Consider the following 16434-nt stretch of genomic DNA (forward strand, 5'->3'; position numbering starts at 1 on the left):
CTCACTGCTTGTGCTGCTCCAGAGTGAGCAGGGAGAGGATGAGGAGTCACAGCTCTCTTTCCCAGGCTGTGTCAGAGCTGCTTGCTCTGGTTACTCATCAGTAAATTGATACAAGTGCCAAAACTGCCTTGGGGGAAAAGCCTCCAGCTGCTGAGGGCTCCCGATGTCCTGAGAGGGTCCTGAGGAGAGCAGCAGCAGGTGATGAGTCTGCTCCTTGGATGTTCTGGGCTTTGTACTGGGCTCTTTAGCCAGTCACACGTGAATGATACCAGGATTCTGGATCAATGGGATTCTCCCTGTGTAAACAGAGCTCTGTGCCTGCAGACTTCAGGACATTACTCCCAGACAGCCTCAAATAACAAATTTTAGCATCAGCCTGCTGAAATCGTGACCTGCTCTTTGGCAGTAGGTATTTGAGGTGCAGTCTCTAGTAAAGCTTAAACCCATACTCTGGGCTGAATGGATGCTTGTAGCATTGCCAGCAATACTCCATTAGTCACACATTAGATCCCATTTCATAACAGGCTGGAAAGCCTTGTCTCATCATGTTCTATGCTTCCACTGGAGAGAATGCAAATGCAGTAGGTAGAACAGGGAAGCTGCTGTTCTTAGCTTCCCATTATGCAGAGCTAGACAACTTTAAGTTTGCTAATCCTCCCAGTGGATTATTAGCTGCCTACAGCTGCCATGTTGTTATTATATGATCAGAGTTCAAGCTAATCCCTCTAGCTCTTGCCCTGGCAGGGGAGGTGATGAAACGAGTTTGCAGCTTGGATAAATGCACTGTACCTGACAGGCACAGGACTCCCGTTCCCCTCAGAGCTCCCACACCCCGGGCAGGTGTTCCCCACCTGCCAGGGAGCAGCACCTGCTGCCTCAGCTGCCCCAGGCCGTCCCGCTCTGGGTGTCTGGCAGCTCCTGTGCTCTGTCAGCGTGCTGGAGGAGCTGCCTTCTGCTGCAGTGGATCCCTCTGCAGGCATTGCAGCCTTCTCAGCACTCCAGGGAGTTCATGTACAAATCAAGATCTTTCCTCCTCACAATTCAAGCGGTAGCTAATGTGAAGATGGGTTTTGTAAAACACAAAATACTTCCTTGAAGCTGCTGAGGTTGCTTGGAGAATCTTAGCCAGGGAATGGATGGCTTCAGGTGCAGGGTTAACATCACCACACGTCCTGCATGCATTCCCCAGAGCCAGCACTGAGCAGAAGTGAAGGTCAGCTGTTCTCTTCCCTTCCCACAGCACCTCTGCCTTCAGTCCAGCACTTCACAGCCAGCTGAGCAGGCCTAGTGCTGCTATTTTGGGTGCTGAGCTGTACCAGGACACAGCAGGAGTGAGTGACAAAGCTGTCACCCCCACTGCCAGCCTGCTGCCAGCAATTCCCCAAGACACTCTGTTTGTCCACCTTCAAGGCACAGAATCAGTTTCCCTGGAATCTGCACTTGAGGATCTCTGGAGCCTACAAATTCCATTCTGTTTGGGAGGTTTAGCTTGGACCTGTGCAGGTATTGACACTGAGAAAGGAGCCAGATGTTGGATTATTTAATCATTCCATAAGGGAACAGCCAGCTGGTGCTGTGCCTATCCAAACACCAGGATGAGCAAACGGGCAAGCATCCAGAGCAATGTGTCTTCTGTTACCTCCACATTTCTGGGGCTTAATTTAATTGAGAAGCCTTTTTCCCCAGAGGCCAGCGTGCCAGAGAAACAGAAGCATTTATAAACCTCAGTGCAGGATACATGAGAAATGCCTGAGCTCTCCTTGGAATGAGAACTGGGTTCTCACTTCAGCCTCCCTCTTATCCTGATCATTCTTGCTGCATCCATCTTTGAGCAGAGCCTCAGCTCTTTGCAGTTTCTCCACACAGAACTTGAGTGAGGAGGTGCAATCCAGCCACACTAAGTCAGACTGACTGCCAGGCATCAGCTGCTGGTGTTGAAGTGTGACATGACAGCAATTTAAATCAGATGAGTAAATCACAGTCCTGCTGCACAGAGTGTGAAGCAGAGGGAGCAGGGACAGCTGCAGGGAACCTGCCTGTGCACTGCAGAGCCCCCAGCCCCAGAGCTGGGCTGGCTCACACAGCACCTCTCACTTAAAGCCCTGCCAGGCTGCAAATTCCAACTGTCCAGGAGCAAATATGGGTGGGATTTATCTGCTCTTCCTACAGAAGGAGGGGAACCAGGTGGAGAGATGGCAGAGGGCAGGAAGATTGCCTTCAGCCCTCTCAGTTTAATTTATTACTGTGTGACAGGTTTCAGAGATAGAGATGTTTCATGGGCTTGTCCATGAGACTGTTCTAGAGCACAGTTCCCTCAGGCAGGCAGAAGTTCACCCAGAACCTGCTGCATGGATTCCTCTGACATATCCTGCCTGTAAGCCCTTCCTGGGTTATTGTGCTCAGAGTTGTTCTCCTTCCAGCTTCGTGTTAATCTGAGCTGGAGTTGTGATCAGAACTATAAAAAGAGAGAAGCTGAACTCCCAGCTGGGTTTCTTGGTGAGTCTCTGCAGCCTCTCCCTCTGTAAAGAAGGTGTTTGGTCAGCTGTAGCTGAGGCACAGACTCAAGTATGGAAGTGCAAACTGCTGAGCACTTGCCCCGGGGTACAGAGCTGTGTAGCTGCACGCCAGGAGCTGTTGTTGTTGGATGGGAGTTTGGAGTTTGTTCTGCTGCAGTTCCTGGAGGGTTTTCCCTTTCAGCCTCTTTGGAAGAGCATCCAGAGCTCAGCTAATGATAGCCCTGGGCTGTGGCAGACACAAGCCTAGTATCTTAAAATACTTGAGCAGCCTCAGACTGCTGGGGTGGACCTTTCTTTAGTTCTCAGAACACCGTGCACCTCCCTTTCATTGACAGGAGGACAAACAGTGACAGCTCTGACAAGGTTAGGGTGTGAAACACAGGCATCTCTTCCTCCTTCTCCCCCACACTAAGACATTGTATTCACCCCAGAGAGTGCTCCAAGGGAGCAGGATCCCTTCCTTGCCTCTCTGGAGAACCCTGCAAGTGTTGTTTACCCTGCTGAGTGTTAGACACAGCCCATGGCCTCCAGGAGAGGGCTGTGGCAGCCAAACCAATACACACAAGCATGTACAAACTTGCTGTGGCACCTTCTGCAGCATGTCTGGTGTCAGCTCTGACTCCTCTCCAAAGCAGAGGTCTGAGAAAGGCTCTGCAGCTTTCCACAGGCAGTACATGATCAGCCCACAGGGCTGCTCAGCCCCAGGAACACCAGTTACTCTCAGGGTCCCATCCACGAGACCAAGCATCTCAACCACTTTAAGGTTCCTACCACACAAGATTAAGCTAATTGGGTTTACCTTTCCAGGCCCTGGCAAAATACAGCAAGTGTTTTCAGGATAGTAATTAAATGTTAATTGCAGCTAAGTTTAGCCCTAATGCCTCATTAGTTTGTTTTCCTGTTTGTTGCATCTCAGAGTCTCCTGCACAGGGATGGGATCAGGCTGGGCTTCCCAGGAGCCAGGAGTCCCACCGTGTGCTCTGAGGCTCCCTGAGCCTTTGCAGGAAGCTCCTCCTGCTCCTGCCCAGGGCAGGCAGCCCTGAAACCACCCCAGCCACTGCACAGCTCTGCTGCAGAGCATTCTGCTGCTCCTCACTGCAAATGGCCCCGGGTTTGGCTCCCAGTCTGTGTCCTGCTCTTTAGGAAGATAAAGCATGACAGGGATGCCACCTTACCCTGAGGGATGGCAGACACATTGTGGGTCTTACCTGCATGCAGCACAGGAGGCTGAAGGAGCTGAGCCCTCTGGCAGAGTGTCTGGCAGGAATCCATTTCTCCAGGCAAAACAAGTGGCTTCAGTGTGACTGCAGGAGCTGCAGCCTCCCAGGCCCTGCTCCCACCCTGCTCTGAGTCCTGCAGCCCCAGGTAGCCCCAACACCAGCTGGACAAGCTCTCCCTGAGCTCCCTTGCCATGAGCCCCAGGCAGGGTGGGCCCTGCAGGTGCAGCCCCTTGGGGCTCTCTCCAGGTGTTCCCTGGTCACCTGGACAGGCTCTGGTGTGCTCCATGCTTTCCTAGCCTCGCAAAAGAGTAATTAAAATGAAGCTGGCTTTCGAGAAAAATTGAGTCTGCCTTGTCTCAGACAAACCCAAGCTTGTTTTACCCATTTTCTGCTGTTTGTATTATGTTAAAAAAAAAGGGAAGAAGCTCTTAATGAGCTGTTTCTGCAGTGGCATGGTGCACAGTGTTTCTAGGCAGCATTGTGTGGTGTGCTGGAGAACTGACTATGCTCTGTGTGTCTTGAGTGGGAGGAGAGGAAAAAACACCTCTGAGATTACACAAGAGTCCAACAACCTTCTGCTCACTGCCTGGAGGTCTCACCATACAATGGAGCTGCCCCACTGACTTAGAAACTGCTGCAGATTTCCACCCTGCCCATCTCCAACCCTAAATCACCTCTGGACTTCCTGCCACAGAATAATTAGTTACCTTCTGTCACTTAACCTGTGAGCTGAAACGAGTGGGACTGGTCAAGCTGTGAGCACAGGCCACTGTGCCAGAAGGCAGCTGAGGGCATTTTTGGTAGCCACATTTCATGACCCAGTTTTGAGGAGTGGCTGGTGACTGAGATGCTTCAGTTCCCCCACCCTGTTCAGAGTGCAGGGCTGATGCCAGATGGGTGGAGGGATCAGCAGTGAATTGTGTCATCTCCAGGCAACAATGACCTTTGTGCCTTCCTCAGAGCCCTCAGAACCCCCTGGCTTCTCCAGAGAGGGGGTGGAACCAGTCAGGCACATTAATTCTGTTCTGCATAAGAGTCATGGTGGATTGGAGTTTAGTTGAAGGCTAATAAAAGCAGCATTTAAATGGATAAAAGCTAAATTAAAATGTTAGTGCTAAATAGAACAAGACAGAGCTTTTTGTCTGATGCTGAATCTTGGCAATGAAGCAGGTACCTTTTAATTGTAAAATAAAGTGGCTTTAACAGTATTATCATTATATTACTGAAGCATTTAATTTCCCTAGCTAAAATATCACCGTATGAGATCTCTGCAAAGCTTTTATCTAGTTTGAAATAAAGAGACTTTTTCACCAATTATGTTACTGGTTGTAGAGTATTACAGAGATGAAATATAATGGCTTTCAAATTACATTCTGGTGAAGAACACTCAGCCACAACTCAAAGCTGCTTCTTTGTTGGTGCCTGAAGAAAATGTAATTGAGAAGGTAACCAGAGTGCAGAGAGCACATTGGATTGGCTTGGTAACAAGGAGCTGCCTCAATGTGAGTGGCAGCTGCAGGGGCACAGAGCTGGGGCTGCCCCTGGGCTGAGCAGACCCTCCCTGTGCAGGGCTGGGTTTCCACCAGAGCAGGGTGATGTGTTTCAGGAACAGAACAGAATAACCCATGAAGATACAAACATGTAAATCTGTCCCTTGAGTCTCTCTCTGTGCAGAGAAAAATCTGAACAAAGTCATCCTGTAATCCTGATGCTTTGGCTGAGCCTCTGTTCTCAGGGGGAGCCTGTGCTGGACACAGGAGGCAGCCAGGGCACAGCAGTGGTGCCCCTGTGGGGGTGCCTTGATTTTGTCACATGCAGGGCCCTTTGTACTCCCCTGCTCAGTGCTCTGAGGAGAGGGACCCCGAGGGACTGGGACCACAAAGGCAAATCCAGCCCAGGAAAATAACATTTGCTAACAATGGCTTGGTGCTACGCTTGCTTTCTTCAATCTGCTTGTGCTCTGTATGAATGAGGCCTGAGGACAGACAGAATCTGTGCTACTTTACACAGTACTTTGACAAGCTACTTCATGTTTTGACCAAATAACAGTGTGATAAATCTAAAGCATAAAAGTCTTGAATGGCTCCCTGGAAGGAAGGATGCTTTGATGAGGGAGCAGGGATTTTTTAAAGGCATTATGGAATGGTTTTCTTTCTTTCCTGCAGCAGTGATTAGGCATTATTTAAATGTCTTTTCCCTGGACCAGATGGGTTATTTGAACTAATTGGCAGCTGCCTGACAGCTTTCAGGACACCTGAGTCACTTCCCACTTCCTCCATCCTTCTGTCCCTGCTGCTGCAGAGATCCTGCCTGGGTGGCTGTGCTGGAGGGCAGGATGTGGCACTGAAGGAGCATCCCAGGGCCCCACATCACCTGTTCCTGCACAGCCATGGCCAGTGCACTCCCTGGAGTCCCACCAAACCCTCTGAGCTCCAGGCTTTTCCTCCTACAAATCAGATGATTTTTGTCAGATGAAGAAGAGCAGAGGGACATGTCCAGGCCAGGTGCAGTGTGGTGAGGATGAGGCAGTCACAGCTGCCCCAGGAGGGTGCAAGGCACACACAGGTACCCTTCAGGCTCAAATGCCACCTGCCTGCTGCTGAGTGTGCTTGCCCTGCTGCAGAGCCACTCATGGAGCACTCAGGGGTCAGTGATCCCCAGCTCCATGGACCTGCTCAGTCCTGCTGCAGCCTGTGCTGCTCTGTTAATGATTTCAGGGCACAAACCTCCACCCCAGGCACGTTTCCCATTTTCATGTTGTTGCCCCCAGGGCAGTGGTGGCCTCCTGCTTGTCTCAGTTCCTGGGATCCCAGCTGGTGGCAGGAGCTGTGGGCTCTGTCTGGGTTAATCACTGACCTGTGTGAGCAGGGCAGGATGCTTTGATGTCCACACTCCACACCTCCTGCTGACCCCACTGCAAGCCCAGGGACACAGGAACAGCACTGCAGGGAGAAAGGAGCCTGTGATGTTCTGGTACAGCTTTGGTGACAAGACTTCAGTGACAATAAACACTGAGAGCATAAACCCCTCTTTTTCCATAATTTCCATATCTAAACCCAGGCTTTTCCCTCATCATGATTCACTAATCTCAGTAGCTCCCCTGAGGCTAATAGAGTCCTTGAACTGCTTAATATTCTGGAGTTTTGGAAATGACACAATTAGACTTGAATTCTCTTTCTCTACAGTAGCACTCTTGTTTCCAAATTGAAGTTTCATGGACAATTTGAGGAGAACCCAGAGACTTCCCCTTACATTCAGGAGCTGCAGTTTTATTAGCACTCAGTAGTTTCTAAGCAAGGCCCACTTGAGAGAAGCAGTGTGGGAGCTGTGCCTGGCTCTGCTCAGGGCTGCACATGTGGGTGCTGCTCCTCCTTTAGTGCACACCTGGAGGTCAGCTCTGAGTCACTGGGCTTCTGTAAGAAATGTTTGCTCACGTGGAACTGCTGGAGATCGATAGTATGAACAGCTACAGAGAAAAGGTCTCCTTGCCTGGCAATAAAGCAGATTATTTCTGTCCCTGGGTTCTCAAAGCAGCACATAGCAAGGCTCTTCATGGCACTGAGGGGTAGAAAGGTTCAGCTGCACCCAGGGCTTGAGCTACCAAAGAGCTCTTAGGAGAACAAAGATGGATTGCACCTAGCAGAGGAGCCCTGAGGCCTGCTCTGCACCCAGCATCCCCCCATTGTCATTCTGCTCCAGTTTGTCTTCAAGTGCTGCTTCTGAATGCAAATGGAGATCAAGTCCTCCTTCTAGCTTGGATTCTGCTTGCTCAAAGATAAAGGTGCCAAGTCCAGCTTCCTGACTCCGCTGTGGGTATGCAAAGGAAATGCTAATTTCCCTAGGAGAAATGGCAAGCCACAGAGCTGGAGGACAGCACCCAGGATGCATATGGGGTGTGATAGCAAGTGTGGAAGGCAGGAGATGTTCCCTCCCCGCAGCACTCACACACAGCAGGTGCTGGTCATGCAGATGTGGCTCCTCCACATTCTCAACAGCAAACCAGATTGCTCCTTCTCCTCTGGATAGGTACCCACCCTGGGAGCACATGCTGAGCTCCCTGAAGGCACCAAGGCTTTTGGGAGGAGGCTGCAGAGCAGGAAATGGAGACCCCAGCAGGTCACAGCTGGCCCTGTTGGGGCTGCCTTGGTTTGGTTATCAGGCTGAACACGTGGGCACTCTCTGCCCTCTTCCTCTGAACCCCCCTGCCTGCCCCAGCTCTCAGGAGCACTGACATTCCCTCCCCATCCCTGCACTCATCCCAGCCTGCTCTGGCTGCCTTTCCCTCTGGATTGCCATCCCCCTTCCCTTGGACTACCTGCACTAAAATAGCATCCTTACATAAACACTAAGTCTTGCATTATTTAGAGGCCCAAAATCCCAGTATCTGCCTTAGTCAGAGCCTGCACATGGCAGTGGGATCAGGTTTTCTCCCCATGTCTGTGCTGTCCTGTGAGTCCCTGCCAGGACCCTCATGAAGCCCCTGCCCCACACCCTGCAGGCCCTGCCTGGCCACAAACTGCTCTGAGCAATGCTCTGCTCTCCTGAAGAGCAGCATCACAAACACACCTCTGAAAAGCCACACATGAGCAAAATTGGCCTTTTTTTCTCTCTCCAAACAAGCAATAAACACCAACTTGCAGAGACAGAGCAGAGCAGCCCTGCTAACACCCCTGCCCCATCTCCTGCCTCTGAGGCCAGCAGCTCCTCTTTTCCCTCTCTGCACAGCCCAGCCAAAGCAGCAGGAATTGAGCCAGGAGCATCTCCCCTGCCGTGGCCTGCAGGCCCATGGAGAGGGCTGGGCAGGGACTGAAAGTGCAGCAGGAATTCTGGAGCAGGCAGCAGAAATCCTCAGTTGCTCCTGTCTGCACAAGCAGTGTCTGCTGGCCTGGCCCTGCCAGCGAGGTGCTGGGTGGCTGTCACTTGGCAGGGCTGGCTGTAACCAGAACAACTGAATGAATGGAGTGGAAAATGAATATCCTTGCTTTGTGAGTGAGGAACAGACAGAGAAAATACTCTGTTACCTTCCCACAGCCATGCAGGGGGTCGGGGGCTTTTTCATGGAGCTCTGAGCTTGCTGCAGAGTCCTGGCTCCTGCTCTTCAGGGCTTTGTTGTGTGAACCTTGATGGACAAGGTTTAAAGCAATCCCATCTCCTAACTTGCCTCCTGTCCTACATACCAGACTGGAGGGCAGCTAGGATATGAAACGTGCACTAAACCAGGCCCCTCTCTGCAGGGTGACACAGATGTTTGTAGGGGAATATGGAATTACTTGAAGATATTGCAGTGTTTAATTGCAGTTTCACTTCTCAGGGTTATTTCAGGTAAATCTGACCTGCTTCTAATGAAATTAGCACTCTTTATCTGCAGTAACCTAGCAGCTTTTTCAGGTAGGGACATTTTCATGCCCCTGTTGGGGTGGGGTCCCAAGACACTGCTTCATTACTGCTGCTAATTAATCATCCAAGGCACTGCAGATGGAAAAGGTAATTTGTTTCCTCCTGCAAAGTGAATAGAGGTAGGGAGGAAAATAAACCCAGCTTCCCCATGAGCTGGGCTTGGCCTGCCCTGGCAAGACAAGAACTGTGTGGGAAAGCTCCCTATTAAACCTGGGGACAGCAGGGAGCTCCTGGAAGTGACAGACACACAAAGGGGCTTTTGTCAGAGAGGCACCAAAGGCCAGATGATGTCACCTTGTGCTGGGCTGTGAGGCTGCTTGTGCCTCTCAGGATGGAGCTCAGCAGTATTGCACTATCTCTTCCACAGGGAGAGGCCATGAAAGGGCTGCCTTTGTCCCACCCTTTCTTAAGAGCAGGCGAGGAAGCTTTGTTCTAGGACGGTCTGTGGTTTTTCAGACTAATTAAAGAGCCACTGCTAACCCTGGGCTCCCACCAGCTCCAGCACCTGCAGGAGCCCCACTCACCCCATGGGTGTAACTCCGCTTTTTCCTCCACATCCTTCTGATTGGCACAGAGAGCTCCAGCCAGGTCCTCTGCCATGTCACCTTGGGGTGGAGAGATTGAGTTATCCTGAAGGGCTGGCTGAGATTTCAGCAGTCTGGGGCCTCCCAAGGATGAGATCTGTTGGAAATGAGGAGAAGGGGGATGAAGAGGAAGGTCTGTATTGCCGTGTCCATCAGAATGCTCTGGATTCCTCAGGTGTCAGAGGAGACCTGGATAAAATGCAGCTCTTCTCCTTCTGCCCCTGATGTGATCAGCCTGCACTGCTGCAGCAGGGCAGCATCCTCACTGCCCCTGCCCCAGGTCAGCCAGGGACCCTTTGGGATGGACTGGGGCCACATTTCCTTGCTGCCCTTCCAGGGACTCCCAGAAACCCAGCAGCCCATGATAGCTTGGGGAGCAGTCTGCAGCATCTACTGAGAGCTTGTCGGAGGGTGGAAGGAGCTCATTTAAATGAGAAAAAAAGACTTGGAGTCCATTGCCAGCATTCTCCTTGCCTATTGTACTCCCTGTTCGGTTTCTGCTTTCCAGTGAGCAGTTTTATGTTTCCAAGGATCATAAATTCTCATTTTTCCACTGGGCAGGAGGTGCACTCCTGGTCCCCGCTGCTTCCTGCGTGGCTTTTGTGTCCGTGTTGCCGAGCTACTGCAGCACAGCCCGGGCAATGCCCGGCCCATTCAGCGCAGCCCCGGCCACGGGGGCTCAGCGCTCCCCGGCCCCTGATTGCCGAGGGACACACGGGGAAAGGCTCCCAGACAGAGCCCAGGGAGGGCAGCGCAGCCGGGGCCGGCAGGGACCTCGGGAGGGTGGGATCAGCACGGACAGACAGCAGCCTGTGCTCCGAGGGGACGGACACTGCTGGTCTGGCAGCCCCAGGGCAGCCCCGATGGCTCGGAGAGATCCGGAGCTCTCCAAGGGCAGCTCTCCAAGCATGGGTAGTTCAAGCAGCAGCCCAGATAACAGCCTGGCCTCACCCCGTTTGGGTCAGCTGGTCTGAAATTAATTACATTCCTCAGCTGGAAATACTTGGATTCATCATGGCTTCAAATCCTGAAATGGGACTCGTATAGAACTAGGGGAAGGGAAGGGAAGGGAAGGGAAGGGAAGGGAAGGGAAGGGAAGGGAAGGGAAGGGAAGGGAAGGGAAGGGAGCAGGGCTGGGGTCCCTGCCTGGAGCCGGTCAGTCGGGGGGCAGAGCTGAGCTCATTCCCTCTCCTCATTGCCATGCTCCCTGTGTCCTCGGGAAGGGAAGCCTGGGGAAGGGGCTGGGACAGGCCATTGTTGGGGTTGTTTATGGACACATCGATCCTGCAGCTGCCAGGCCGGGGTGGGCCCAGGGCAGGACAGCAGCCTGAGGGCTGGCTGGGGAATTTACAGCCACAGGGAGAAGTCACTGGTTTCCAAGCCTGTGGCATCTTCCTATGGGCATGCAAATAAGGCCATACCCAGCTGTGACTGGGGGCATTGACATTCTCCAGCTTCAAAAACCTGCAGAGCCTCTGCTTTGATTTCCCTTAATACAGCTTAAAACGCTATTTGAACCATGGCCAGGAGCATGTTCTGGCCTTGCTGCTCCTTAATGAAGAAGATGCATTTTTTGGAAGCAAAGACTGCCTCCAAGACCTGCAAACTCTCTATTTTATGACAGTTTTCATTTGCATAATGAAGGCCCTGATACCTTCAGTAATTAATCACATTAAGAATTGCTTCCTTGAATAACTGTATTCATGCAGGTTGTTCCTAGTGCTGGAAACTGCACATGATTTCCAATGTGCATTAGCCCAGGTTTCATCAGCAGATGGAAGCTGGTAACTGCATGTGTAATTTATATCTGCTTGGGTGGAATTATCCAATGAAATATGCATCACACGGCACCATTAACATTTCTAGTCATACAGTCTTTAGCTCATGGGTAAGTTAATATTTCATGCCAGCAGTATGTGGGACCGTAGGAAAGGCAAAGTCTTGAACACAGGGATTTAAGAGCAGAAGTGGAAAGTTTTCCAGGTCAAACACAGCAGATATAGAATTAATGACGCTGCTAAAATAATTGAAATTAATTACCCTAGTTTGACCTGCATTTTTTTATAAAATGTCCCATCTTGTCTCTATAGTTAAGAAAGCTGCCAGGCTGCTGTATTGCCACTTGTAGGGGCAACTCCAGATCCTTTAGCATCCAGAAAGCCTTTCCCCAGAGGACAGCACAAACAACAGGAGAGTAAAGATTGAATTGTGGAAGGCAGCAGAGAGAAATGTTGCTGTGTGGGTTTGGATTTGTCAGTAACCTTGATGAATCTGGGGGGAAAATCCCATCAATTCAATAGTAAGAAGAAAATCAGTGACTGGTCTGTGCTGTGACAGCAGTGACAGGTCAGCCTGGAGCCTTGTGCCAGGATAAAGGGTGGGTTATGCCTGAACATTCTACAGGAGAAAGTCAGCTGCCTCAGAGTGCCTTTTCCCATGTGCTTTCCTGCCCTTACATAAATCAGTTCATTAAAACACTGATTCCTGCTTGATAGGAAGCAATTAAATGACTGAAGCTGTGTTCCACCTGCGTCTTCTGTGGGGAGATGCAGAGAGCCCAAGGTGAGCTGGTGCAATGTGAGCGTGGGGCTGTGCCCTCCTCTGGGGGCTCTCACCCAGCTGTGCTCCTGCCTCCTCTGCTGGGACATGGGACATGGGACATCCTGCAGCTTGTGCTGCTCGAGGGCTTTCACCCTTTAGATAAGATGTGAGGCCCCAATGGGCTGTAATTGTTTTCAGGCCAAGCTGGGTCTGGCCATGGCTGTGAGCTCCAGCAGGGCTGCAGCAGTGGCCACGGGCTCCATGGAGAGAAGAGAAGGGATAACAAACTCCTTCCTCACTGAGGCCACATCCAGCCTGTGGTGCTGCCCAGCTCTGCCTGGGGCTGGAGCCCTGCACAGAGCCAGGCTGGGGCGGGAGCTGGCTGGAGTTCCCTGGGTTCAGAGCCTTGCCATCACTCCTGGCAGCACCCACAGATTCACTGCTGCTGCTCCCGATTGTTCCTTTCTGTCCAAGAGAGAAAGAAAAAGCATCTCTGCAAAATCCAGGCTTGGACTTTGCTTAAAGCCTTTGAGTAAAGAGCCTTGTTTGAATGTAATTGCACCCCTGTTGCTACAATGGGAAAATACACTGTATTGCTCTTTCTTGGAAAGCACAGCTAGTATTTTCCCAGCCATTTGTGTATAAAGAAAGATAAACAGCTCTTTAGCGGGCAGAACAGTCTATCCCGGGTTTATTGACATTCATGGAGCAGACAAGGACAAACAGTTTGGTGAGCACAGGGGAGGGGCAGCAGCTGGGCTGGGGCCTGGGCAGAGGGGCAGAGGGTGGGGAGCCCTCTCAGGTGCTGAGCCTGGCGGGTCCATCTGCCTGACCCCAGACCCTGCTGCATCCCCTGGGCCCCAGCAGCCTGCAGGATGCTCTCAGCACCTCACCCTTCCTCTCACTCCTCCCCATAAATAAAAAACGGGTACAGCTAATTTAGTTCCAGCTTCACACGCAAGAGCGCCAGAGATAGATTTTTAAAGAGCTTGTCTGAAAGTAATAATTCATGGGGAGATCAAAAGGCTGTGGTTTAATCCGGGGTCTGTCTGATACCATAAACCTTGCAGAGTGCTAAGAATTCAATGAGCAGCATCAAAAGCCTGATCAACATGAAAGCCACCCAATTTTCTGTCTGTGAGGCTGGCGTGGCTCACAATGGGTGCTGAGGAGTGGGGGAGATGTTTATCTTCTCTGCAGAGCTTGGGTGACAGAGCCACACACACTCCTCCAGCTCCAGCATCCCAAAAGAGGTGCCTGGGCTCCATTAACATCTCACTTGCTCCCTGCATGTCCCCAGCTGTGTAAAGAAATCAGAGTTCTAATTAAATGTCTAATTACAAGGCCTAGGTAGATTTCAGGCTGCTTGGCATTGCCTTTTCGTCCACATCCACGAATCAGAATCTGCATTGATTTGCCAAAGCAACGTGACAAAGTGGTGGATTTCAAACAGGGACTGCAAGAAATATGGAGTATCAAAATGCTGTGTTTGGAAGCTAAAAATGGTGCTTAAAATGGGGGCAGGAAGGATGAGTGCTGTAAACAAAGGTCTCCAGAGTAAGGGCTCTGCCATACTTCTAACTGTCAGCTAAAGCAGCATTTAAAAGTCAGTGTTTAATTTTTAACACAAATGGAGGTGAGCTCAGGCTGCAGACACCTGCAGGGTTTTTCTCCAGAGATCCTGATCCCACAGAGGTTAATGTGATTATGCAAATGACTGAGGTATAATTGCGTTACTGCCGCCCATCTGGCCCTCCCTGCAGCTCCTGAGTGATTCTGTATTCCCCGTGCAGCGCAGGGCTGACACACAAGGGCACCAGAGATGTCACTGCTTGGGCTTTGTCCCCATCACCCCTCTGCACCAGAGTCCTGCTGGACAATGCGTTGGGAAACTCTTCCCAGATCCAAATTAACAGCCTGGGTGTGTCCAGAGGATTGAACTCCACTTGTCCTCTCCCGGGGGATGCTCCTGACAGAGCCAGGATCCTGCCTGGCATCCCAGCCACTGCACCAAGTCCTTCCCAAAATGTTTTTTCTCAGCAGAATAAAACAAATTCCCACCTCCCTCAGCAGCTGGGATGAAACCAACACCTGACATTCTCCTGTCACACACTGACCACCACACACTGTCCCAGGTACCCCCAGGACTCTCTCAAACTCGGGTTTCTGTTCCCCCAGTACGAATTCAAAGCCAAGAACATTAAGAAGAAGAAGGTGAGCATCATCGTGTCCGTGGACGGGGTGAAGGTGATCCTGCGCAAGAAGCAGAAGGTGAGGCTGCTCCAGCCCAGGGTACTCACACTGCTCACCAGAACTGGCCTTCCCCTAAAAACCACCCAGGTTTTGGACAAGAACACTCCAGTTTCCATCCTACTAATAACAACAGCCCAGGGCACCCACACTGCTCACCAGAACTGGCCTTCTCCCAAAAAACACCCAGGCTTTGGACAAGAAAACACTCCAGTTTCCATCCTACTAATAACAAAACCTTGCTGGAAAGAGAATAGAAATTCCCTGGGGAAGAGGATTTTTTTCTATCCAAAAAATGTATCTCCCATGGGATACATTTTTTCTTTCTCTTGCTAATACCAGAAGGCTTTTTCCTGGTCTGAGCACCCCTTGGCTCTTTGCCCCACCATCCTTTCCACCAAGTCACTGAATCCAGATCTCCTCAGCCCCAGCTCCAAGCCTTCTTCCCCAAAGCATGTAGCTCTTCTGCATATTTGATGTTATAAATTAATCTTAGGGACCATTTTCAGCCCTGAAGGCTGTGATCAGATATGATAAACGATCAAAAAAGAAAAGATCTATTTTTATCTGAGATATTGTTGAAACAGCCATGGCTCATCTAATCACACTGCAGCCTGGATTGTGGCTTGGGACAAAAGCACTGTTCTCTGGGTTTCCTGCCCCTCAGTTTGCTGGAGTTTCACCTGATTTACTGTAATTTTTTGTCTGCTTACAGAGAAAGGAGTGGACCTGGGACGAGAGTAAGATGGTGGTGATGCACGATCCTGTGTACAGGTACATGGCAGGGGATTCAACCAGGGAGGGCCCCTCAGCCCTGGGGGATCCGTGCCCTCCTCCCACCTGCTGAGACCCCTCCACCAAGGCTGTCCAAAGGAGCATCTAAAATTAACAATGGTACAGAGTTACTGCTGCTGGAGAATCCTTTTCATACCTTTTGGAGAGGGAGATGGACTGATCTGCCTTTGAAGCTGGCTCTGCTTTGAGCAGGGTTAGACTGGGTGACCCTGGAGATGCTCCAACCTGCATTTCTCTCTGATTCTGCCTCTGAAGACAGGCTGCCCATGGTGTTCCTTCAGAGCATGGCTCTCCCTGTGCCTCTGAAGCAGGGCCTTACTCTAAGGTGTAAGTGCTCACTGGGAATTAACCCTTAGAGACGTGGCAAGAAAACACTGACTTTCCATGGGATATGGAGCTATTCCAGAGGCCACAAGCCCCACCCAGAGGTTTACCTGGACATAAACCTGGTGCCTCAGGAGCCCCTGGGGATGGAAAGCGACCCCAGGGGTGGTGCATGGCCTGAGGATGGGTTTAGAGCACAGGGTGCTCCAGGCTGTGGGAAGCACCGAGCCCACAGCCCCGAGAACTGGGATCCCCAACACTGGTTTTTGGGATCAGAGCCCTTAGTGAGGAGATAAGGAACAGAGGATGTGCTGATGCGTTATCTGTGCCCACTTCTCACCTCTGGCTTTCTTTAAAGATTACTACAAAATGTGGTACATTGGCAGTAATTGCTCTAACTGCAAGTTCAACATCCAAAAAATTCCAGTGACAGAAAGAGCAGAAGAAAAAAAAATAATTTCAAGAATCTCTTTGGTTTCTTCTCTATTTAGAGCTGAGCTCACTTGTCACATTTTCACCTAATTAAATCAAATATATATAAAAATCTTCAAAATGTTTTGCAGTACAAGGAGGAGAGTCAGCCTGAGCAGCAGAGAGAGGAATCCTTGGAGTGCACTCAGCATCCCTGGGAGAGGCTTTGTGCTGTGCCACCTGCCCACTGCCAAGGAGGGACCCTCTGTGTCCCCAGGGGCAGCACAGCCACCACCCTGCAGGCAGTTCTGCCTCGCTGCAGCCTGGGCAGGGGTTAATTCATGGGGCTAAAAATAGCCCCTCACTTTCCAAGTCTATAGATTTTTTCACTTTCCC

At 51.0% G+C, this 16434-nt stretch overlaps 1 protein-coding gene and 1 long non-coding RNA gene across 2 annotated transcripts in view; one reads left to right on the plus strand and one right to left on the minus strand.

Moving 5' to 3' along the window:
- The window catches only part of LOC102068524 (carboxyl-terminal PDZ ligand of neuronal nitric oxide synthase protein), a 30450-nt gene that overhangs the window by 5810 nt on the left and 8206 nt on the right, over window positions 1–16434 (plus strand). The window contains exons 3-4 of the mRNA XM_074556463.1: window positions 14437–14529; window positions 15224–15282. Coding sequence (XP_074412564.1) covers window positions 14437–14529; window positions 15224–15282 — 152 coding nt within the window. The remainder of the gene's footprint in view (window positions 1–14436; window positions 14530–15223; window positions 15283–16434) is intronic.
- Window positions 1087–14439, minus strand: LOC141731379 (uncharacterized). Its single transcript, XR_012583441.1, has 2 exons — window positions 9658–14439; window positions 1087–6678 (listed from the first exon to the last, which is right to left on the minus strand). It is a non-coding gene; the product is annotated as an uncharacterized LOC141731379 (long non-coding RNA).

This window comes from Zonotrichia albicollis, chromosome 21, assembly GCF_047830755.1.
Source record: "Zonotrichia albicollis isolate bZonAlb1 chromosome 21, bZonAlb1.hap1, whole genome shotgun sequence".
Classification (NCBI taxonomy): domain Eukaryota; kingdom Metazoa; phylum Chordata; class Aves; order Passeriformes; family Passerellidae; genus Zonotrichia; species Zonotrichia albicollis.